The following is a 24,079-nucleotide window of genomic DNA, read 5'->3' as shown; positions in this document are numbered from 1 at the left end:
CACAGGAGACAGACTAGTGACTGACATCTACTACAAACCCACTGACTCGCACAGTTATCTGGACTACACTTCTTCCCACCCTGACTCCTGCAAAAAGTCTATCCCCTACTCCCAATTCCTCCGTCTACGCCGCATCTGTGCCCAGCATGAGGTGTTTCACACTAGGGCATCAGAGATGTCCTCATTCTTCAGGAAACGGGGCTTCCTCTCTTCCATTATAGATGAGGCTCTCACTAGGACCTCCTCTATATCCCGCAGCTCCGCTCTTGCTCCCCCTCCCCCCATTCGTGACAAGGACAGAATCCCCCTTGTCCTCACCTTCCACCCCACCAGCCAGCATCTCCTACAAATCCTGCAATATTTCCGTCACCCCTAACAGGACCCCGCTACTGGCCACATCTTCCCATCCCCTCCCCTTTCTGTGTTCCGCAGAGACCGCTCCCTCTGTAACTCCCTGGTCCACTCGTCCCTTCCTACTGAAGCCACCCCAACCCCGGGCACTTTCCCCTGCAACCGCAGGAGATGCAACACCTGTCCCTTTACCTCCCCCCTCAACTCCATCCAAGGACCCAAACAGTCTTTCCAGGTGAGACAGAGGTTCACCTGCACCTCCTCCAACCTCACCTATTGTATCCGCTGCTCTAGATGTCAACTTCGCTATATCCGCGAGACCAACCGTAGGCTCGGCGATCGTTTCGCTCAACACCGTCGCTCAGTCCGCCTTAACCAACCTGATCTCCTGGTGGCTGAGCACTTCAACTCCCCCTCCCACTCCCAGTCTGACCTTTCCGTCATGGGCCTCCTCCAGTGCCATAGTGACGCCCACTGGAAATTGGAGGAACAGCACCTCATATTTCGCTTGGGCAGCTTGCAGCCCAGTGGTATGAACATCGACCTCCCACTTTAGATAGTTCCTCTGTCCCTCTCTTCCCCTCCCCCTTCCCAGTTCTCCCTCTGTCCTCCTGTCTCCACCTATATCCTTCCTTTGTCCCGCCCCCCTGACATCAGTCTGAAGAAGGGTCTCGACCCGAAACATCACCCATTCCTTCTCTCCTGAGATGCTGCCTGACCCGCTGAGTTACTCCAGCATTTTGTGATACCTTCGATTTGTACCAGCATCTGCAGTTATTTTCCTACACTATTTAACTTAATACTTAGAGCCAAGAAAATTTCAATTGGTGAATTGATTAGTTAAAAACCCTTGACAGCCACTAAAATGACCAATGCTGCCTGACGTGGTGCAGAAGCATGAATCCAATTGAAATAGACACAGTGTTGGAGTAAATCACCGGGTCAGGCAGCATCTCTGGAGAAAAAGGATGGGTGATGTTTCAGGTTGGGACCCTTCTTCAGACAAGGGGGGGGAAGGTGAAGAGCTAGTGTAAATCAGGACCTGATCTTTTCATTGGTTAGCTGATATGTGAAACAGTGCAACCCTGTATATCTCGCACACAAAATGATGTGAATCTTACCATGAATGACAGAAATAACAAGTGTTATCCTTGTTTATGAAATTCATTTTTGAATGATTTAAAATTGAAGGGGGTTGGTGCAATATACTGCTAACCCACAAATGTGTCGTTATGAGATATTCACATTTGAAAAATCCATAAATCACAAAAAAAACAAGAAGGTACCTATGTTATTTGACCAACTTACGGGTTGAATTTAAATATGTAATTTTACAGTTTGCAGGGCAGTGGGTAAGGATTGTGTTAATGCGTGTAACTCTCTGTTACCTTTGTTAACTATTTGTTTGGCAACCTATGACCCCAAGGCTGACCAGGCTTTCGCAGTGAGCTCAACACCACACAATGGCTCTGTGTCAGACTGAACAACAGAGCCCGGTACCACACACTCGTGTGGACAGTTGGCTGTGAGTGCCCGCACTGGCACTAAACAAAGTGTGGGAAGCAACTGCAGATGCTGATTCCAACCGAAGATTGACACAAAGTGCTGGAGGAGAGGAGGAGCGAGTGACGTTTCGGGTCGAGACCCTTCTTCACACCCGGATCGTCACCCATTCCTTCTCTCCAGAGATGCTGCCTGTCCCGCTGAGTTACTCCAACATTTTGTGTTTATCTCCGACACTAAACAATGAAGGAATGCACAGGCCGAGTCACTGACTTACTCCAGCACTCTGTGTTTTTTTTTGTAGAAACATAGAAAATAGGTGCAGGAGGAGGCCATTCGGCCCTTCGATCCAGCACCGCCATTCACTGTGATCATGGCTCATCGTCCCCAATCAATAACCTGTGCCTGCCTTCTCCCCATATCCCTTGATTCCACTAGCCCCGAGAGCTCTATCTAACTCTCTCTTAAATCCATCCAGTGATTTGGCCTCCACTGCCCTCTGTGGCAGAGAATTCCACAAATTCACAACTCTCCGGGTGAAAAAGTTTTTTCTCACCTCAGTTTTAAATGGCCTCCCCTTTATTCTAAGACTGTGGCCCATGGTTCTGGACTCGCCCAACATTGGGAACATTTTTCCTGCATCTGTCCAGTCCTTTTATAATTTTATATGCTTCTATAAGATCCCCTCTCATCCTTCTAAACTCCAGTGAATACAAGCCTAGTCTTTTCAATCTTTCCTCATATGACAGTCCGGCCATCCCAGGGATCAATCTCGTGAACCTACGCTGCACTGCCTCAATTACTAGGATGTCCTTCCTTAAATTAGGAGACCAAAACTGTACACAATACTCCAGATGTGGTCTTACCAGGGCCCTATACAACTACAGAAGGACCTCTTTACTCCTATACTGAAATCCTCTCGTTATGAAGGCCAACATTCCATTAGCTTTCTTCACTGCCTGCTGTACCTGCACGCCAACTTTCAGTGACTGGTGTACAAGGACACCCAGGTCTTGCTGCACCTCCCCTTTACCTAACCTAACACCATTGAAATAATAATCTGCCTCCTTGTTTTTGCCGCCAAAGTAGATAACCTCACATTTATCTATATTATACTGCATCTGCCACGCATCTGCCCACTCACTCAACCTGTCCAAGTCACCCTGCAACCTCCTAACATCCTCTTCACAGTTCACACTGCCACCCAGCTTTGTGTCATCCGCAAACTTGCTAGTGTTGCTTCTAATTCCTTCATCCAAATCATTAATATATATTGTAAACAGTTGCGGCCCCAACACCGAGCCTTGCGGCACTCCACTCGCCACTGCCTGCCATTCTGAAAAGGACCCGTTTACTCCGACTCTTTGCTTCCTGTCTGCCAACCAATTTTCTATCCATGTCAACACCCTACCCCCAATACCATGTGCTCTAATTTTGGTCACCAATCTCCCGTGCGGGACCTTATCAAAGGCTTTCTGAAAGTCTCGATACACTACATCCACTGGCTCCCCTTCATCCATTTTACTTGTCACATCCTCAACAAATTCCAGAAGATTAGTCAAGCATGATTTCCCTTTCATAAATCCATGCTGACTTGGACCACTCCTTTTACTGCTATCCAAATGTGCCGTTATTACCTCTTTAAAATTGACTCCAGCATCTTCCCCACCATCGAAGTCAGGCTAACTGGTCTGTAATTCCCCGTTTTCTCTCTCGCTCCTTTCTTGAAAAGTGGGATAACATTAACTACCCTCCAATCCACAGGAACTGATCCTGAATCTATTAAACATTGGAAAATGATCACCAATACGTCCACTATTTCTAGAGCCACCTCCCTGAGGGCCCTGGGATGCAGACCATCAGGCCCAGGGGATTTATCATCCTTCAGTCCCATCAGTCTACACAATACTATTTCTCGCCTAATGACAATTTATTACAGTTCCTCTACCCCCCTAGATCCTCTGTCCTCCAGAACATCTGGGAGATTGTTTGTGCCTTCCTTAGTGAAGACAGATCCGAAGTACCTGTTCAACCCTTCTGCCAGTTCCTTGTTGTTCTCACCTATCCATGTTCTCCACAGATGCTGTCTAGGGTTTTGCTGACAGCCCCAGTTTGCGCGGTCGATACGCGAGTCCTGAGTAAGCCATGACTTCACTCAGCTAACAATCGATGCATTGAGTGCTGGCCCCGGTGTACTGGGCATTGGCATCCAGAGAGCGGGCAGATGCAGTGGTCCCACTATCAGAGGGGCATGGACATACAAGCGGGCACGGGGCCGGCTGTGGGTGAGAGCCGGGGTCCCAGTGTGTCCACGCCGCCAGGAGAGACTGTCCAGGGTCCCAGTGTATCCACGCCGCCAGGAGAGACTGTCCAGGGTCCCAGTGTGTCCACGCCGCCAGGAGAGACTGTCCGGGGTCCCAGTGTGTCCACGCCGCCAGGAGAGACTGTCCAGGGTCCCAGTGTGTCCACGCCGCCAGGAGAGACTGTCCAGGGTCCCAGTGTGTCCACGCCGCCAGGAGAGACTGTCCAGGGTCCCAGTGTGTCCACGCCGCCAGGAGAGACTGTCCGGGGTCCCAGTGTATCCACGCCGCCAGGAGAGACTGTCCAGGGTCCCAGTGTGTCCACGCCGCCAGGAGAGACTGTCCAGGGTCCCAGTGTGTCCACGCCGCCAGGAGAGACTGTCCGGGTCCCCAGTGTGTCAGTGATGGGAGGAGGGCGGCGGCGGGCCGGGACCCTGCTGCTGCTGCTGCTGCTGCTGATGCTGCTGATGCTGCCGGCGGCCAAGGGGTCCCGGGACCCTCAATGCCCCACCACCTGCTCGTGTACCAGCGACAGCGCCCTGTGCATCGCCTCCAGGTCCATCCCACAAGTCTTCGCCGGAGACCTCATCTCGCTGTAAGTCACGGCCGTCAGTCAGCACTAGAGTGGTGCAGCGGGTAGAGCTGCTGCTCACAGCGACGGAGACCCAGCCCGCTCCACCCTCACTCACCTCGGGTACTGTCTGTACGGAGTTTGTACCTTCTCTCTGTCACCGCCTGGGCTTCTCTTGGTTCACCGGTTTCCTCCCACACTCTAAAGACGTGCAGGTTTGTCGGTTAATTGCCTTGGATAAAATTGTAAATAGTCCCTAGTGTGTGTGGGCAGGGTTAGTGTGTGTTGGGTAGTGTTAGTGTGTGTTGGGCAGGGTTAGTGTGTGTGGGGCAGGGTTAGTGTGTGTGGGGCAGGGTTAGTGTGTGGGCAGTGTTAGTGTGTGGGCAGTGTTAGTGTGTGTGGGCAGGGTTAGTGTGTAGGGTAGTGTTAGTGTGTGGGCAGGGTTAGTGTGTGGGCAGTGTTAGTGTGTGGGCAGTGTTAGTGTGTGTGGGCAGGGTTAGTGTGTGGGCAGGGTTAGTGTGTGGGCAGTGTTAGTGTGTGGGCAGTGTTAGTGTGTGTGGGCAGTGTTAGTGTGTAGGGTAGTGTTAGTGTGTGGGCAGGGTTAGTGTGTGGGCAGGGTTAGTGTGTGGGCAGGGTTAGTGTGTGGGCAGTGTTAGTATGTGTTGGGCAGTGTTAGTGTGTGGGCAGTGTTAGTATGTGGGCAGGGTTAGTGTGTGTGGGCAGTGTTAGTGTGTGGGCAGTGTTAGTGTGTGGGCAGTGTTAGTGTGTGTGGGCAGTGTTAGTGTGTAGGGTAGTGTTAGTGTGTGGGCAGGGTTAGTGTGTGGGCAGGGTTAGTGTGTGGGCAGTGTTAGTATGTGTTGGGCAGTGTTAGTGTGTGGGCAGTGTTAGTATGTGGGCAGGGTTAGTGTGTGGGCAGGGTTAGTGTGTGGGCAGGGTTAGTGTGTGGGCAGTGTTAGTATGTGTTGGGCAGTGTTAGTGTGTGGGCAGTGTTAGTGTGTGGGCAGGGTTAGTGTGTGGGCAGGGTTAGTGTGTGGGCAGGGTTAGTGTGTGGGCAGGGTTAGTGTGTGGGCAGTGTTAGTATGTGTTGGGCAGTGTTAGTGTGTGTTGGGCAGGGTTAGTGTGTGTGGGCAGTGTTAGTGTGTGGGCAGTGTTAGTGTGTGGGCAGGGTTAGTGTGTGTTGGGCAGGGTTAGTGTGTGTTGGGCAGGGTTAGTGTGTGGGCAGTGTTAGTGTGTGTTGGGCAGTGTTAGTGTGTGTGGGCAGGGTTAGTGTGTGGGCAGTGTTAGTGTGTGGGCAGTGTTAGTGTGTGGGCAGGGTTAGTGTGTGTGGGCAGGGTTAGTGTGTGGGCAGTGTTAGTGTGTGGGCAGGGTTAGTGTGTGTTGGGCAGGGTTAGTGTGTGGGCAGTGTTAGTATGTGTTGGGCTGTGTTAGTGTGTGTTGGGCAGGGTTAGTGTGTGTTGGGTAGTGTTAGTGTGTGGGCAGTGTTAGTGTGTGTTGGGCAGGGTTAGTGTGTGTTGGGCAGGGTTAGTGTGTGTTGGGCAGGGTTAGTGTGTGGGCAGTGTTAGTGTGTGTTGGGCAGTGTTAGTGTGTGTGGGCAGGGTTAGTGTGTGGGCAGTGTTAGTGTGTGGGCAGTGTTAGTGTGTGGGCAGGGTTAGTGTGTGTGGGCAGGGTTAGTGTGTGGGCAGTGTTAGTGTGTGGGCAGGGTTAGTGTGTGTTGGGCAGGGTTAGTGTGTGGGCAGTGTTAGTATGTGTTGGGCTGTGTTAGTGTGTGTTGGGCAGGGTTAGTGTGTGTTGGGTAGTGTTAGTGTGTGGGCAGTGTTAGTGTGTGTTGGGCAGGGTTAGTGTGTGTTGGGCAAGGTTAGTGTGTGTTGGGCAGTGTTAGTGTGTGTGGGCAGGGTTAGTGTGTGTTGGGCAGTGTTAGTGTGTGTTGGGCAGTGTTAGTGTGTGTGGGCAGGGTTAGTGTGTGTGGGCAGGGTTAGTGTGTGGGCAGGGTTAGTGTGTGTTGGGCAGGGTCAGTGTGTGTGGGCAGGGTTAGTGTGTGTGGGCAGGGTTAGTGTGTGGGCAGGGTTAGTGTGTGTTGGGTAGTGTTAGTGTGTGTTGGGCAGGGTTAGTGTGTGGGCAGGGTTATTGTGTGTTGGGCAGTGTTAGTGTGTGGGCAGGGTTAGTGTGTGTTGGGCAGGGTTAGTGTGTGGGCAGGGTTAGTGTGTGGGCAGGGTTAGTGTGTGTTGGGCAGGGTTAGTGTGTGGGCAGGGTTAGTGTGTGTTGGGCAGTGTTAGTGTGTGGGCAGGGTTATTGTGTGTTGGGCAGGGTTAGTGTGTGGGCTGTGTTAGTGTGTGGGCAGGGTTATTGTGTGTTGGGCAGTGTTAGTGTGTGGGCAGTGTTAGTGTGTGGGCAGGGTTAGTGTGTGTTGGGCAGGGTTAGTGTGTGTTGGGAAGGGTTAGTGTGTGTTGGGCAGGGTTAGTGTGTGGTGGGAAGGGTTAGTGTGTGTGGGCAGGGTTAGTGTGTGTTGGGCAGGGTTAGTGTGTGGGCAGGGTTAGTGTGTGTTGGGCAGGGTTAGTGTGTGTAGGGCAGGGTTAGTGTGTGTTGGGCAGGGTTAGTGTGTGTTGGGCAGGGTTAGTGTGTGGGCAGTGTTAGTGCTTGTAGGGCAGTGTTAGTGTGTGTTGGGCAGGGTTAGTGTGTGTAGGGCAGTGTTAGTGTGTGGGCAGGGTTAGTGTGTGTAGGGCAGGGTTAGTGTGTGTTGGGCAGGGTTAGTGCGTGTAGGGCAGTGTTAGTGTGTGTTGGGCAGGGTTAGTGTGTGTAGGGCAGGGTTAGTGTGTGGGCAGGGTTAGTGTGTGTAGGGCAGGGTTAGTGTGTGTTGGGCAGGGTTAGTGCGTGTAGGGCAGTGTTAGTGTGTGTGGGCAGGGTTAGTGTGTGTTGGGCAGGGTTAGTGCGTGTAGGGCAGTGTTAGTGTGTGTGGGCAGGGTTAGTGTGTGTAGGCAGGGTTAGTGTGTGTAGGGCAGTGTTAGTGTGTGTGGGCAGGGTTAGTGTGTGTTGAGCAGTGTTAGTGTGTGTTGGGCAGGGTTAGTGTGTGGGCAGGGTTAGTGTGTGTAGGGCAGGGTTAGTGTGTGTAGGCAGGGTTAGTGTGTGTAGGGCAGTGTTAGTGTGTGTAGGGCAGTGTTAGTGTGTGGGCAGGGTTAGTGTGTGTAGGGCAGGGTTAGTGTGTGTGGGCAGTGTTAGTGCGTGTAGGGTAGTGTTAGTGTGTGTGGGCAGTGTTAATGTGTGTGGGCAGGGTTAGTGTGTGTTGGGCAGGGTTAGTGTGTGTAGGGCAGGGTTAGTGTGTGGGCAGGGTTAGTGTGTGTATGGCAGTGTTAGTGTGTGTAGGGTAGTGTTAGTGTGTGGGCAGGGTTAGTGTGTGTAGGGCAGGGTTAGTGTGTGTTGGGCAGTGTTAGTGTGTGTGGGCAGGGTTAGTGTGTGTGGGCAGGGTTAGTGTGTGGGCAGGGTTAGTGTGTGTCGGGCTGTGTTAGTGTGTGTTGGGCAGGGTTAGTGTGTGTTGGGTAGTGTTAGTGTGTGGGCAGTGTTAGTGTGTGTTGGGCAGGGTTAGTGTGTGTTGGGCAGGGTTAGTGTGTGTTGGGCAGGGTTAGTGTGTGTAGGGCAGGGTTAGTGTGTGGGCAGGGTTAGTGTGTGTATGGCAGTGTTAGTGTGTGTAGTGTAGTGTTAGTGTGTGGGCAGGGTTAGTGTGTGTAGGGCAGGGTTAGTGTGTGTTGGGCAGTGTTAGTGTGTGTGGGCAGGGTTAGTGTGTGTGGGCAGGGTTAGTGTGTGGGCAGGGTTAGTGTGTGTTGGGCAGGGTTAATGTGTGTAGGGCAGGGTTAGTGTGTGGGCAGGGTTAGTGTGTGTATGGCAGTGTTAGTGTGTGTAGGGTAGTGTTAGTGTGTGGGCAGGGTTAGTGTGTGTAGGGCAGGGTTAGTGTGTGTTGGGCAGTGTTAGTGTGTGTGGGCAGGGTTAGTGTGTGTGGGCAGGGTTAGTGTGTGGGCAGGGTTAGTGTGTGTTGGGCTGTGTTAGTGTGTGTTGGGCAGGGTTAGTGTGTGTTGGGTAGTGTTAGTGTGTGGGCAGTGTTAGTGTGTGTTGGGCAGGGTTAGTGTGTGTTGGGCAGGGTTAGTGTGTGTATGGCAGTGTTAGTGTGTGTAGTGTAGTGTTAGTGTGTGGGCAGGGTTAGTGTGTGTAGGGCAGGGTTAGTGTGTGTTGGGCAGTGTTAGTGTGTGTGGGCAGGGTTAGTGTGTGTGGGCAGGGTTAGTGTGTGGGCAGGGTTAGTGTGTGTTGGGCAGGGTTAATGTGTGTAGGGCAGGGTTAGTGTGTGGGCAGGGTTAGTGTGTGTATGGCAGTGTTAGTGTGTGTAGGGTAGTGTTAGTGTGTGGGCAGGGTTAGTGTGTGTAGGGCAGGGTTAGTGTGTGTTGGGCAGTGTTAGTGTGTGTGGGCAGGGTTAGTGTGTGTGGGCAGGGTTAGTGTGTGGGCAGGGTTAGTGTGTGTTGGGCTGTGTTAGTGTGTGTTGGGCAGGGTTAGTGTGTGTTGGGTAGTGTTAGTGTGTGGGCAGTGTTAGTGTGTGTTGGGCAGGGTTAGTGTGTGTTGGGCAGGGTTAGTGTGTGTTGGGCAGTGTTAGTGTGTGTGGGCAGGGTTAGTGTGCGTTGGGCAGTGTTAGTGTGTGTTGGGCAGTGTTAGTGTGTGTGGGCAGGGTTAGTGTGTGTGGGCAGGGTTAGTGTGTGGGCAGGGTTAGTGTGTGTTGGGCAGGGTTAGTGTGTGTGGGCAGGGTTAGTGTGTGGGCAGGGTTAGTGTGTGTTGGGTAGTGTTAGTGTGTGTTGGGCAGGGTTAGTGTGTGTTGGGCAGGGTTAGTGTGTGTTGGGCAGGGTTAGTGTGTGGGCAGTGTTAGTGTGTGTTGGGCAGTGTTAGTGTGTGTGGGCAGGGTTAGTGTGTGGGCAGTGTTAGTGTGTGGGCAGTGTTAGTGTGTGGGCAGGGTTAGTGTGTGTTGGGCAGGGTTAGTGTGTGGGCAGTGTTAGTATGTGTTGGGCTGTGTTAGTGTGTGTTGGGCAGGGTTAGTGTGTGTTGGGTAGTGTTAGTGTGTGGGCAGTGTTAGTGTGTGTTGGGCAGGTTTAGTGTGTGTTGGGCAGGGTTAGTGTGTGTTGGGCAGTGTTAGTGTGTGTGGGCAGGGTTAGTGTGTGTTGGGCAGTGTTAGTGTGTGTTGGGCAGTGTTAGTGTGTGTGGACAGGGTTAGTGTGTGTGGGCAGGGTTAGTGTGTGGGCAGGGTTAGTGCATGTAGGGCAGTGTTAGTGTGTGTGGGCAGGGTTAGTGTGTGTAGGCAGGGTTAGTGTGTGTAGGGCAGTGTTAGTGTGTGTGGGCAGGGTTAGTGTGTGTTGAGCAGTGTTAATGTGTGTGGGCAGGGTTAGTGTGTGGGCAGGGTTAGTGTGTGTTGGGCAGGGTTAGTGTGTGTGGGCAGGGTTAGTGTGTGGGCAGGGTTAGTGTGTGTTGGGTAGTGTTAGTGTGTGTTGGGCAGGGTTAGTGTGTGTTGGGCAGGGTTAGTGTGTGTTGGGCAGGGTTAGTGTGTGGGCAGTGTTAGTGTGTGTTGGGCAGTGTTAGTGTGTGTGGGCAGGGTTAGTGTGTGGGCAGTGTTAGTGTGTGGGCAGTGTTAGTGTGTGGGCAGGGTTAGTGTGTGTTGGGCAGGGTTAGTGTGTGGGCAGTGTTAGTATGTGTTGGGCTGTGTTAGTGTGTGTTGGGCAGGGTTAGTGTGTGTTGGGTAGTGTTAGTGTGTGGGCAGTGTTAGTGTGTGTTGGGCAGGTTTAGTGTGTGTTGGGCAGGGTTAGTGTGTGTTGGGCAGTGTTAGTGTGTGTGGGCAGTGTTAGTGTGTGTTGGGCAGTGTTAGTGTGTGTGGGCAGGGTTAGTGTGTGGGCAGTGTTAGTGTGTGGGCAGTGTTAGTGTGTGGGCAGGGTTAGTGTGTGTTGGGCAGGGTTAGTGTGTGGGCAGTGTTAGTATGTGTTGGGCTGTGTTAGTGTGTGTTGGGCAGGGTTAGTGTGTGTTGGGTAGTGTTAGTGTGTGGGCAGTGTTAGTGTGTGTTGGGCAGGTTTAGTGTGTGTTGGGCAGGGTTAGTGTGTGTTGGGCAGTGTTAGTGTGTGTGGGCAGGGTTAGTGTGTGTTGGGCAGTGTTAGTGTGTGTTGGGTAGTGTTAGTGTGTGGGCAGTGTTAGTGTGTGTTGGGCAGGTTTAGTGTGTGTTGGGCAGGGTTAGTGTGTGTTGGGCAGTGTTAGTGTGTGTGGGCAGGGTTAGTGTGTGTTGGGCAGTGTTAGTGTGTGTTGGGCAGTGTTAGTGTGTGTGGACAGGGTTAGTGTGTGTGGGCAGGGTTAGTGTGTGGGCAGGGTTAGTGCATGTAGGGCAGTGTTAGTGTGTGTGGGCAGGGTTAGTGTGTGTAGGCAGGGTTAGTGTGTGTAGGGCAGTGTTAGTGTGTGTGGGCAGGGTTAGTGTGTGTTGAGCAGTGTTAATGTGTGTGGGCAGGGTTAGTGTGTGTTGGGCAGGGTTAGTGTGTGTAGGGCAGGGTTAGTGTGTGGGCAGGGTTAGTGTGTGTATGGCAGTGTTAGTGTGTGTAGGGTAGTGTTAGTGTGTGGGCAGGGTTAGTGTGTGTAGGGCAGGGTTAGTGTGTGTTGGGCAGTGTTAGTGTGTGTGGGCAGGGTTAGTGTGTGTGGGCAGGGTTAGTGTGTGGGCAGGGTTAGTGTGTGTCGGGCTGTGTTAGTGTGTGTTGGGCAGGGTTAGTGTGTGTTGGGTAGTGTTAGTGTGTGGGCAGTGTTAGTGTGTGTTGGGCAGGGTTAGTGTGTGTTGGGCAGGGTTAGTGTGTGTTGGGCAGGGTTAGTGTGTGTAGGGCAGGGTTAGTGTGTGGGCAGGGTTAGTGTGTGTATGGCAGTGTTAGTGTGTGTAGGGTAGTGTTAGTGTGTGGGCAGGGTTAGTGTGTGTAGGGCAGGGTTAGTGTGTGTTGGGCAGTGTTAGTGTGTGTGGGCAGGGTTAGTGTGTGTGGGCAGGGTTAGTGTGTGGGCAGGGTTAGTGTGTGTTGGGCTGTGTTAGTGTGTGTTGGGCAGGGTTAGTGTGTGTTGGGTAGTGTTAGTGTGTGGGCAGTGTTAGTGTGTGTTGGGCAGGGTTAGTGTGTGTTGGGCAGGGTTAGTGTGTGTTGGGCAGTGTTAGTGTGTGTGGGCAGGGTTAGTGTGTGTTGGGCAGTGTTAGTGTGTGTTGGGCAGTGTTAGTGTGTGTGGGCAGGGTTAGTGTGTGTGGGCAGGGTTAGTGTGTGGGCAGGGTTAGTGTGTGTTGGGCAGGGTTAGTGTGTGTGGGCAGGGTTAGTGTGTGGGCAGGGTTAGTGTGTGTTGGGTAGTGTTAGTGTGTGTTGGGCAGGGTTAGTGTGTGTTGGGCAGGGTTAGTGTGTGTTGGGCAGGGTTAGTGTGTGGGCAGTGTTAGTGTGTGTTGGGCAGTGTTAGTGTGTGTGGGCAGGGTTAGTGTGTGGGCAGTGTTAGTGTGTGGGCAGTGTTAGTGTGTGGGCAGGGTTAGTGTGTGTTGGGCAGTGTTAGTGTGTGTGGGCAGGGTTAGTGTGTGTGGGCAGGGTTAGTGTGTGGGCAGGGTTAGTGTGTGTTGGGCAGGGTTAGTGTGTGTAGGGCAGGGTTAGTGTGTGGGCAGGGTTAGTGTGTGTATGGCAGTGTTAGTGTGTGTAGGGTAGTGTTAGTGTGTGGGCAGGGTTAGTGTGTGTAGGGCAGGGTTAGTGTGTGTTGGGCAGTGTTAGTGTGTGTGGGCAGGGTTAGTGTGTGTGGGCAGGGTTAGTGTGTGGGCAGGGTTAGTGTGTGTTGGGCTGTGTTAGTGTGTGTTGGGCAGGGTTAGTGTGTGTTGGGTAGTGTTAGTGTGTGGGCAGTGTTAGTGTGTGTTGGGCAGGGTTAGTGTGTGTTGGGCAGGGTTAGTGTGTGTTGGGCAGTGTTAGTGTGTGTGGGCAGGGTTAGTGTGTGTTGGGCAGTGTTAGTGTGTGTTGGGCAGTGTTAGTGTGTGTGGGCAGGGTTAGTGTGTGTGGGCAGGGTTAGTGTGTGGGCAGGGTTAGTGTGTGTTGGGCAGGGTTAGTGTGTGTGGGCAGGGTTAGTGTGTGGGCAGGGTTAGTGTGTGTTGGGTAGTGTTAGTGTGTGTTGGGCAGGGTTAGTGTGTGTTGGGCAGGGTTAGTGTGTGTTGGGCAGGGTTAGTGTGTGGGCAGTGTTAGTGTGTGGGCAGTGTTAGTGTGTGGGCAGGGTTAGTGTGTGTTGGGCAGGGTTAGTGTGTGGGCAGTGTTAGTATGTGTTGGGCTGTGTTAGTGTGTGTTGGGCAGGGTTAGTGTGTGTTGGGTAGTGTTAGTGTGTGTGGGCAGGGTTAGTGTGTGTTGGGCAGTGTTAGTGTGTGTTGGGCAGTGTTAGTGTGTGTGGACAGGGTTAGTGTGTGTGGGCAGGGTTAGTGTGTGGGCAGGGTTAGTGCATGTAGGGCAGTGTTAGTGTGTGTGGGCAGGGTTAGTGTGTGTAGGCAGGGTTAGTGTGTGTAGGGCAGTGTTAGTGTGTGTGGGCAGGGTTAGTGTGTGTTGAGCAGTGTTAATGTGTGTGGGCAGGGTTAGTGTGTGTTGGGCAGGGTTAGTGTGTGTAGGGCAGGGTTAGTGTGTGGGCAGGGTTAGTGTGTGTATGGCAGTGTTAGTGTGTGTAGGGTAGTGTTAGTGTGTGGGCAGGGTTAGTGTGTGTAGGGCAGGGTTAGTGTGTGTTGGGCAGTGTTAGTGTGTGTGGGCAGGGTTAGTGTGTGTGGGCAGGGTTAGTGTGTGGGCAGGGTTAGTGTGTGTCGGGCTGTGTTAGTGTGTGTTGGGCAGGGTTAGTGTGTGTTGGGTAGTGTTAGTGTGTGGGCAGTGTTAGTGTGTGTTGGGCAGGGTTAGTGTGTGTTGGGCTGGGTTAGTGTGTGTTGGGCAGGGTTAGTGTGTGTAGGGCAGGGTTAGTGTGTGGGCAGGGTTAGTGTGTGTATGGCAGTGTTAGTGTGTGTAGGGTAGTGTTAGTGTGTGGGCAGGGTTAGTGTGTGTAGGGCAGGGTTAGTGTGTGTTGGGCAGTGTTAGTGTGTGTGGGCAGGGTTAGTGTGTGTGGGCAGGGTTAGTGTGTGGGCAGGGTTAGTGTGTGTTGGGCTGTGTTAGTGTGTGTTGGGCAGGGTTAGTGTGTGTTGGGTAGTGTTAGTGTGTGGGCAGTGTTAGTGTGTGTTGGGCAGGGTTAGTGTGTGTTGGGCAGGGTTAGTGTGTGTTGGGCAGTGTTAGTGTGTGTGGGCAGGGTTAGTGTGTGTTGGGCAGTGTTAGTGTGTGTTGGGCAGTGTTAGTGTGTGTGGGCAGGGTTAGTGTGTGTGGGCAGGGTTAGTGTGTGGGCAGGGTTAGTGTGTGTTGGGCAGGGTTAGTGTGTGTGGGCAGGGTTAGTGTGTGGGCAGGGTTAGTGTGTGTTGGGTAGTGTTAGTGTGTGTTGGGCAGGGTTAGTGTGTGTTGGGCAGGGTTAGTGTGTGTTGGGCAGGGTTAGTGTGTGGGCAGTGTTAGTGTGTGTTGGGCAGTGTTAGTGTGTGTGGGCAGGGTTAGTGTGTGGGCAGTGTTAGTGTGTGGGCAGTGTTAGTGTGTGGGCAGGGTTAGTGTGTGTTGGGCAGTGTTAGTGTGTGTGGGCAGGGTTAGTGTGTGTGGGCAGGGTTAGTGTGTGGGCAGGGTTAGTGTGTGTTGGGCAGGGTTAGTGTGTGTAGGGCAGGGTTAGTGTGTGGGCAGGGTTAGTGTGTGTATGGCAGTGTTAGTGTGTGTAGGGTAGTGTTAGTGTGTGGGCAGGGTTAGTGTGTGTAGGGCAGGGTTAGTGTGTGTTGGGCAGTGTTAGTGTGTGTGGGCAGGGTTAGTGTGTGTGGGCAGGGTTAGTGTGTGGGCAGGGTTAGTGTGTGTTGGGCTGTGTTAGTGTGTGTTGGGCAGGGTTAGTGTGTGTTGGGTAGTGTTAGTGTGTGGGCAGTGTTAGTGTGTGTTGGGCAGGGTTAGTTTGTGTTGGGCAGGGTTAGTGTGTGTTGGGCAGTGTTAGTGTGTGTGGGCAGGGTTAGTGTGTGTTGGGCAGTGTTAGTGTGTGTTGGGCAGTGTTAGTGTGTGTGGGCAGGGTTAGTGTGTGTGGGCAGGGTTAGTGTGTGGGCAGGGTTAGTGTGTGTTGGGCAGGGTTAGTGTGTGTGGGCAGGGTTAGTGTGTGGGCAGGGTTAGTGTGTGTTGGGTAGTGTTAGTGTGTGTTGGGCAGGGTTAGTGTGTGTTGGGCAGGGTTAGTGTGTGTTGGGCAGGGTTAGTGTGTGGGCAGTGTTAGTGTGTGTTGGGCAGTGTTAGTGTGTGTGGGCAGGGTTAGTGTGTGGGCAGTGTTAGTGTGTGGGCAGTGTTAGTGTGTGGGCAGGGTTAGTGTGTGTTGGGCAGGGTTAGTGTGTGGGCAGTGTTAGTATGTGTTGGGCTGTGTTAGTGTGTGTTGGGCAGGGTTAGTGTGTGTTGGGTAGTGTTAGTGTGTGGGCAGTGTTAGTGTGTGTTGGGCAGGTTTAGTGTGTGTTGGGCAGGGTTAGTGTGTGTTGGGCAGTGTTAGTGTGTGTGGGCAGGGTTAGTGTGTGTTGGGCAGTGTTAGTGTGTGTTGGGCAGTGTTAGTGTGTGTGGACAGGGTTAGTGTGTGTGGGCAGGGTTAGTGTGTGGGCAGGGTTAGTGCGTGTAGGGCAGTGTTAGTGTGTGTGGGCAGGGTTAGTGTGTGTAGGCAGGGTTAGTGTGTGTAGGGCAGTGTTAGTGTGTGTGGGCAGGGTTAGTGTGTGTTGAGCAGTGTTAGTGTGTGTTGGGCAGGGTTAGTGTGTGGGCAGGGTTAGTGTGTGTAGGGCAGGGTTAGTGTGTGTAGGCAGGGTTAGTGTGTGTAGGGCAGTGTTAGTGTGTGTAGGGCAGTGTTAGTGTGTGGGCAGGGTTAGTGTGTGTAGGGCAGGGTTAGTGTGTGTGGGCAGTGTTAGTGCGTGTAGGGTAGTGTTAGTGTGTGTGGGCAGTGTTAATGTGTGTGGGCAGGGTTAGTGTGTGTTGGGCAGGGTTAGTGTGTGTAGGGCAGGGTTAGTGTGTGGGCAGGGTTAGTGTGTGTATGGCAGTGTTAGTGTGTGTAGGGTAGTGTTAGTGTGTGGGCAGGGTTAGTGTGTGTAGGGCAGGGTTAGTGTGTGTTGGGCAGTGTTAGTGTGTGTGGGCAGGGTTAGTGTGTGTGGGCAGGGTTAGTGTGTGGGCAGGGTTAGTGTGTGTCGGGCTGTGTTAGTGTGTGTTGGGCAGGGTTAGTGTGTGTTGGGTAGTGTTAGTGTGTGGGCAGTGTTAGTGTGTGTTGGGCAGGGTTAGTGTGTGTTGGGCAGGGTTAGTGTGTGTTGGGCAGGGTTAGTGTGTGTAGGGCAGGGTTAGTGTGTGGGCAGGGTTAGTGTGTGTATGGCAGTGTTAGTGTGTGTAGGGTAGTGTTAGTGTGTGGGCAGGGTTAGTGTGTGTAGGGCAGGGTTAGTGTGTGTTGGGCAGTGTTAGTGTGTGTGGGCAGGGTTAGTGTGTGTGGGCAGGGTTAGTGTGTGGGCAGGGTTAGTGTGTGTTGGGCAGGGTTAGTGTGTGTGGGCAGGGTTAGTGTGTGGGCAGGGTTAGTGTGTGTTGGGTAGTGTTAGTGTGTGTTGGGCAGGGTTAGTGTGTGTTGGGCAGGGTTAGTGTGTGTTGGGCAGGGTTAGTGTGTGGGCAGTGTTAGTGTGTGTTGGGCAGTGTTAGTGTGTGTGGGCAGGGTTAGTGTGTGGGCAGTGTTAGTGTGTGGGCAGTGTTAGTGTGTGGGCAGGGTTAGTGTGTGTTGGGCAGGGTTAGTGTGTGGGCAGTGTTAGTATGTGTTGGGCTGTGTTAGTGTGTGTTGGGCAGGGTTAGTGTGTGTTGGGTAGTGTTAGTGTGTGGGCAGTGTTAGTGTGTGTTGGGCAGGTTTAGTGTGTGTTGGGCAGGGTTAGTGTGTGTTGGGCAGTGTTAGTGTGTGTGGGCAGGGTTAGTGTGTGTTGGGCAGTGTTAGTGTGTGTTGGGCAGTGTTAGTGTGTGTGGACAGGGTTAGTGTGTGTGGGCAGGGTTAGTGTGTGGGCAGGGTTAGTGCGTGTAGGGCAGTGTTAGTGTGTGTGGGCAGGGTTAGTGTGTGTAGGCAGGGTTAGTGTGTGTAGGGCAGTGTTAGTGTGTGTGGGCAGGGTTAGTGTGTGTTGAGCAGTGTTAGTGTGTGTTGGGCAGGGTTAGTGTGTGGGCAGGGTTAGTGTGTGTAGGGCAGGGTTAGTGTGTGTAGGCAGGGTTAGTGTGTGTAGGGCAGTGTTAGTGTGTGTAGGGCAGTGTTAGTGTGTGGGCAGGGTTAGTGTGTGTAGGGCAGGGTTAGTGTGTGTGGGCAGTGTTAGTGCGTGTAGGGTAGTGTTAGTGTGTGTGGGCAGTGTTAATGTGTGTGGGCAGGGTTAGTGTGTGTTGGGCAGGGTTAGTGTGTGTAGGGCAGGGTTAGTGTGTGGGCAGGGTTAGTGTGTGTATGGCAGTGTTAGTGTGTGTAGGGTAGTGTTAGTGTGTGGGCAGGGTTAGTGTGTGTAGGGCAGGGTTAGTGTGTGTTGGGCAGTGTTAGTGTGTGTGGGCAGGGTTAGTGTGTGTGGGCAGGGTTAGTGTGTGGGCAGGGTTAGTGTGTGTCGGGCTGTGTTAGTGTGTGTTGGGCAGGGTTAGTGTGTGTTGGGTAGTGTTAGTGTGTGGGCAGTGTTAGTGTGTGTTGGGCAGGGTTAGTGTGTGTTGGGCAGGGTTAGTGTGTGTTGGGCAGGGTTAGTGTGTGTAGGGCAGGGTTAGTGTGTGGGCAGGGTTAGTGTGTGTATGGCAGTGTTAGTGTGTGTAGGGTAGTGTTAGTGTGTGGGCAGGGTTAGTGTGTGTAGGGCAGGGTTAGTGTGTGTTGGGCAGTGTTAGTGTGTGTGGGCAGGGTTAGTGTGTGTGGGCAGGGTTAGTGTGTGGGCAGGGTTAGTGTGTGTTGGGCTGTGTTAGTGTGTGTTGGGCAGGGTTAGTGTGTGTTGGGTAGTGTTAGTGTGTGGGCAGTGTTAGTGTGTGTTGGGCAGGGTTAGTGTGTGTTGGGCAGGGTTAGTGTGTGTTGGGCAGTGTTAGTGTGTGTGGGCAGGGTTAGTGTGTGTTGGGCAGTGTTAGTGTGTGTTGGGCAGTGTTAGTGTGTGTGGGCAGGGTTAGTGTGTGTGGGCAGGGTTAGTGTGTGGGCAGGGTTAGTGTGTGTTGGGCAGGGTTAGTGTGTGTGGGCAGGGTTAGTGTGTGGGCAGGGTTAGTGTGTGTTGGGTAGTGTTAGTGTGTGTTGGGCAGGGTTAGTGTGTGTTGGGCAGGGTTAGTGTGTGTTGGGCAGGGTTAGTGTGTGGGCAGTGTTAGTGTGTGTTGGGCAGTGTTAGTGTGTGTGGGCAGGGTTAGTGTGTGGGCAGTGTTAGTGTGTGGGCAGTGTTAGTGTGTGGGCAGGGTTAGTGTGTGTTGGGCAGGGTTAGTGTGTGGGCAGTGTTAGTATGTGTTGGGCTGTGTTAGTGTGTGTTGGGCAGGGTTAGTGTGTGTTGGGTAGTGTTAGTGTGTGGGCGGTGTTAGTGTGTGTTGGGCAGGTTTAGTGTGTGTTGGGCAGGGTTAGTGTGTGTTGGGCAGTGTTAGTGTGTGTGGGCAGGGTTAGTGTGTGTTGGGCAGTGTTAGTGTGTGTTGGGCAGTGTTAGTGTGTGTGGGCAGGGTTAGTGTGTGTGGGCAGGGTTAGTGTGTGGGCAGGGTTAGTGTGTGTTGGGCAGGGTTAGTGTGTGTGGGCAGGGGTAGTGTGTGTGGGCAGGGTTAGTGTGTGTTGGGTAGTGTTAGTGTGTGTTGGGCAGGGTTAGTGTGTGGGCAGGGTTATTGTGTGTTGGGCAGTGTTAGTGTGTGGGCAGGGTTAGTGTGTGTTGGGCAGGGTTAGTGTGTGGGCAGGGTTAGTGTGTGTTGGGCAGGGTTAGTGTGTGTTGGGCAGGGTTAGTGTGTGTAGGGCAGGGTTAGTGTGTGTAGGCAGGGTTAGTGTGTGTAGGGCAGTGTTAGTGTGTGTAGGGCAGTGTTAGTGTGTGGGCAGGGTTAGTGTGTGTAGGGCAGGGTTAGTGTGTGTGGGCAGTGTTAGTGCGTGTAGGGTAGTGTTAGTGTGTGTGGGCAGTGTTAATGTGTGTGGGCAGGGTTAGTGTGTGTTGGGCAGGGTTAGTGTGTGTAGGGCAGGGTTAGTGTGTGGTCAGGGTTAGTGTGTGTATGGCAGTGTTAGTGTGTGTAGGGTAGTGTTAGTGTGTGGGCAGGGTTAGTGTGTGTAGGGCAGGGTTAGTGTGTGTTGGGCAGTGTTAGTGTGTGTGGGCAGGGTTAGTGTGTGTGGGCAGGGTTAGTGTGTGGGCAGGGTTAGTGTGTGTTGGGCTGTGTTAGTGTGTGTTGGGCAGGGTTAGTGTGTGTTGGGTAGGGTTAGTGTGTGGGCAGTGTTAGTGTGTGTTGGGCAGGGTTAGTGTGTGTTGGGCAGGGTTAGTGTGTGTTGGGCAGGGTTAGTGTGTGTAGGGCAGGGTTAGTGTGTGGGCAGGGTTAGTGTGTGTATGGCAGTGTTAGTGTGTGTAGGGTAGTGTTAGTGTGTGGGCAGGGTTAGTGTGTGTAGGGCAGGGTTAGTGTGTGTTGGGCAGTGTTAGTGTGTGTGGGCAGGGTTAGTGTGTGTGGGCAGGGTTAGTGTGTGGGCAGGGTTAGTGTGTGTTGGGCTGTGTTAGTGTGTGTTGGGCAGGGTTAGTGTGTGTTGGGTAGTGTTAGTGTGTGGGCAGTGTTAGTGTGTTGGGCAGGGTTAGTGTGTGTTGGGCAGGGTTAGTGTGTGTTGGGCAGTGTTAGTGTGTGTGGGCAGAGTTAGTGTGTGTTGGGCAGTGTTAGTGTGTGTTGGGCAGTGTTAGTGTGTGTGGGCAGGGTTAGTGTGTGTGGGCAGGGTTAGTGTGTGGGCAGGGTTAGTGTGTGTTGGGCAGGGTTAGTGTGTGTGGGCAGGGTTAGTGTGTGTGGGCAGGGTTAGTGTGTGGGCAGGGTTAGTGTGTGTTGGGCAGGGTTAGTGTGTGGGCAGTGTTAGTATGTGTTGGGCTGTGTTAGTGTGTGTTGGGCAGGGTTAGTGTGTGTTGGGTAGTGTTAGTGTGTGGGCAGTGTTAGTGTGTGTTGGGCAGGTTTAGTGTGTGTTGGGCAGGGTTAGTGTGTGTTGGGCAGTGTTAGTGTGTGTGGGCAGGGTTAGTGTGTGTTGGGCAGTGTTAGTGTGTGTTGGGCAGTGTTAGTGTGTGTGGGCAGGGTTAGTGTGTGTGGGCAGGGTTAGTGTGTGGGCAGGGTTAGTGTGTGTTGGGCAGGGTTAGTGTGTGTGGGCAGGGTTAGTGTGTGTGGGCAGGGTTAGTGTGTGGGCAGGGTTAGTGTGTGTTGGGTAGTGTTAGTGTGTGTTGGGCAGGGTTAGTGTGTGGGCAGGGTTATTGTGTGTTGGGCAGTGTTAGTGTGTGGGCAGGGTTAGTGTGTGTTGGGCAGGGTTAGTGTGTGGGCAGGGTTAGTGTGTGGGCAGGGTTAGTGTGTGTTGGGCAGGGTTAGTGTGTGGGCAGGGTTAGTGTGTGTTGGGCAGTGTTAGTGTGTGGGCAGGGTTATTGTGTGTTGGGCAGGGTTAGTGTGTGGGCTGTGTTAGTGTGTGGGCAGGGTTATTGTGTGTTGGGCAGTGTTAGTGTGTGGGCAGTGTTAGTGTGTGTAGGGCAGGGTTAGTGTGTGTAGGGCAGGGTTAGTGTGTGTTGGGCAGGGTTAGTGTGTGTAGGGCAGGGTTAGTGTGTGTTGGGCAGGGTTAGTGTGTGTAGGGCAGGGTTAGTGTGTGTTGGGCAGGGTTAGTGTGTGTTGGGCAGGGTTAGTGTGTGGGCAGTGTTAGTGCGTGTAGGGCAGTGTTAGTGTGTGGGCAGGGTTAGTGTGTGTTGGGCAGGGTTAGTGTGTGTTGGGCAGGGTTAGTGCGTGTAGGGCAGTGTTAGTGTGTGTGGGCAGTGTTAGTGTGTGTAGGGCAGGGTTAGTGTGTGGGCAGGGTTAGTGTGTGTAGGGCAGGGTTAGTGTGTGTTGGGCAGGGTTAGTGCGTGTAGGGCAGTGTTAGTGTGTGTGGGCAGGGTTAGTGTGTGTCGGCAGGGTTAGTGTGTGTAGGGCAGTGTTAGTGTGTGTGGGCAGGGTTAGTGCGTGTAGGGCAGTGTTAGTGTGTGTAGGGTAGTGTTAGTGTGTGGGCAGGGTTAGTGTGTGTGGGCAGGGTTAGTGTGTGTGGGCAGGGTTAGTGTGTGTAGGGTAGTGTTAGTGTGTGGGCAGGGTTAGTGTGTGTAGGGCAGTGTTAGTGCGTGTAGGGCAGTGTTAGTGCGTGTAGGGCAGTGTTAGTGTGTGTTGGGCAGGGTTAGTGTGTGTTGGGCAGTGTTAGTGTGCGGGGATCGCTGGTCGGCGCGGACTCGATGGGCCGAAGGACCAGTTTCAGTGCTGTATCTCTAAACTAAACTAAACAAGGAACTGCGGGCGAAATATGTGGGAAGGAACTGCAGATGCGGGTTTAAACCGAAGATAGAAACAAAATGCTGGAGTAACTCAGTGGGACTGGTAGCATCTCTGGAGAGAAGGAATGGGTGACGTTTTGTGTGGAGACCCTTCTGAGGCGCTGGGATCAGGAGGAAAACACAGAGTGCCGGGGAACTCAGGAGGTCAGGCAGCATCTGTGGAGAACATGGATAGGTGACGTTTCACAGAGTGCTGGAGAAACTCAGCGGGTCAGGCAGCATCTGTGGAGAACATGGATAGGTGATGTTTCGGGTGGGGACCCTTCTTCAGACTGGCCCGCCGAGTTCCTTTGTGTGTGTGTGTGTTTGGGATTTTTACCACCCAACTTGTACAGAGAGCATTGCCCAATCCAGACCGCCACTGCCACATTCTGTACTGTTGCTGCCACATTCTGCACCGTTGCTGCCACATTCTGCACCGTTGCTGCCACATTCTGCACCGTTGCTGCCACATTCTGCACCCTTGCTGCCACATCCTGTACTGTTGCTGCCACATTCTGCACCGTTGCTGCCACATTTTGCACCCTTGCTGCCACTTTCTACACATTCTGCACCATTGCTGCCACATTATGCACCCTTGCTGCCACATCCTGCACCGTTGCTGCCACATTCTGCACCGTTGTTGCCACATTCTGCACCCTTGCTGCCACATTCTGCACCCTTGCTGCCACATTCTGCACCCTTGCTGCCACATTCTGCACCCTTGCTGCCACATTCTGCACCCTTGCTGCCACATTCTGCACCCTTGCTGCCACATTCTGAACCCTTGCTGCCACATTCTGCACCCTTGCTGCCACATTCTGAACCCTTGCTGCCACATTCTGCACCCTTGCTGCCACATTCTGAACCCTTGCTGCCACATTCTGCACCCTTGCTGCCACATTCTGCACCCTTGCTGCCACATTCTGCACCCTTGCTGCCACATTCTGCACCCTTGCTGCCACATTCTGCACCCTTGCTGCCACATTCTGCACCCTTGCTGCCACATTCTGCACCCTTGCTGCCACATTCTCCACCGTTGCTGCCACATTCTCCACCCTTGCTGCCACATTCTGCACCGTTGCTGCCACAGCAAGGGCATTGAAAAACGACAGCCCTGCTTTGACTGCACTGATTGGAATGTGTTCAGGGAAGCAACCACAAGCCTCGATGAGTACACAGGCACTGTGACATCCTATGTCAGCTTTTGCCAGGACAGTTGCATTCCCACGAAGACCCGGATCTGGTTCAACAACAACAAGCCCTGGTTCACGGCAGAACTCAGACAGCTCCGCCAGTCAAAAGATGAGGCCTACAGGAGCTGGCATACAGACCTCTACAGGCAGGCCAAGTACAAGCTGAGAAGAGGAATCAGAGCTGCCAAGGAAAGGTGCTCTGAGAAGCTGTGTAGCAAGTTCTCAGCTAATGACCCTTCTTCAGTTTGGAACGGCATGCAAGAAATCACCAGGTACAAGAGGAAAACCCCACGCTCCTTGGACAATCGTCAGCTGACCAACGACCTGAACGAGTTCTATTGCAGGTTCGAGAAACAGAAACATGACCCTGGGACCCCCTCCCCCAATCACCACTTCACACGTACTCAAAGACTGACTCCAGTTTGCAAAGACTGGACCCTTCCCCACCCACTCCTCCCCAAACAGCAATTCACACCTACTCACAGACTGGCTGGAGTTTGCAAAGACTGGCCCTTTCCCTCCCCCACCCCCAATCACCAATTTGCACATCCTCACAGACTGACTCCAGTTTAACAATAGAAATTGCGGAGTTGGAGAGGCTATTCAGAAAACAGAAAACCCGGAAATCTCCAGGACCGGACAATGTTTCCCCCTCGACCCTCAAGCTCTGTGCCGAACAACTGGCACCGATCTACACAGACATTTTCAACCAGTCCCTGCAAACCTGCACTGTCCCTGCCTGCTTCAAGGTCTCCACTATTGTCCCTGTACCCAAAAAGACAAGGATCACTGGTCTTCATGACTACATGCCTGTCGCACTGACCTCTGTAGTCATGAAGACCTTTGAAAGACTTGTGCTGGCCCAGCTGAAAAACATCACAAACCCCCTGCTGGACCCTCTGCAGTTTGTATACAGGGCCAATAGATCGGTGGATGACGCAGTCAACCTAGGCCTGCACTTCATCCTCCAGCACCGAGACCACAAGGGGACCTATGCCAGGATTCTGTTTGTGGACTTTCTCTCTCCATGGGTGCTGCCTGACCTGCAGAATGTTTCCAGCAGTATCTCAGATGACCAGCACAGTGGCGCAGCAGGTAGAGCTGCTGTCTCACAGCGCCAGAGGCCCGGGTTTGTTTCTGCTGTCTGTGTGGAGTTTGCACGTTCTCCCTGTAACCTCGTGGGTTTCCTCCAGGTGCTCTGTCTGCTCCCACATCCCAAAGATGTGCGGGGTTTGTAGGTTAAATGGCTGTTGTAAACTGCCCCTAGTGTGTAGGGAGTGGGAACAGTTTAATTACTTTAGTTTGGAGATACAACGCGGAAACAGGCCCTTCGGCCCACCGAGTCCACGCCGACCAGCGATCCCAGCACACTAACACTATCCTACACACACTAGGGACAACATTTTTACATTTACCAAGCTAATTGACCTACATATCTGTAGGACTTGTCACGGGGAGAACGTACAAACTCCATACAGACAGCACCCGTAGTCGAGTCTCTGTCAGCGCTGTAAGACAGCGACACTACCACTGTGCCAACCTGACTGCCCATGTTGCTGAGAACGTGAGGAGAATAAAGCACATGGGGCCCAGAGCTCACACATCCACT

General features: G+C 53.0%; 1 protein-coding gene across 3 annotated transcripts in view; it reads left to right on the top strand.

The window, feature by feature from the left end:
- The first annotated feature begins 4,045 nt into the window (after positions 1-4,045).
- LOC144610472 (leucine-rich repeat LGI family member 3-like) overlaps positions 4,046-24,079 on the top strand; it is a 72,172-nt gene continuing 52,138 nt past the window's right edge. For all 3 annotated transcript variants that reach the window (XM_078429214.1, XM_078429213.1, XM_078429212.1), the window contains exon 1: positions 4,046-4,749. In XM_078429214.1, the coding sequence (XP_078285340.1) occupies positions 4,079-4,749 (671 nt within the window). In that variant the 5' untranslated portion in view covers positions 4,046-4,078. The remainder of the gene's footprint in view (positions 4,750-24,079) is intronic.

This window comes from Rhinoraja longicauda, chromosome 36, assembly GCF_053455715.1.
Source record: "Rhinoraja longicauda isolate Sanriku21f chromosome 36, sRhiLon1.1, whole genome shotgun sequence".
Lineage (NCBI taxonomy): Eukaryota > Metazoa > Chordata > Chondrichthyes > Rajiformes > Arhynchobatidae > Rhinoraja > Rhinoraja longicauda.
Note: the sequence above shows the minus strand (reverse complement) of the source record. Positions and strands in the feature narration are given on the sequence as shown.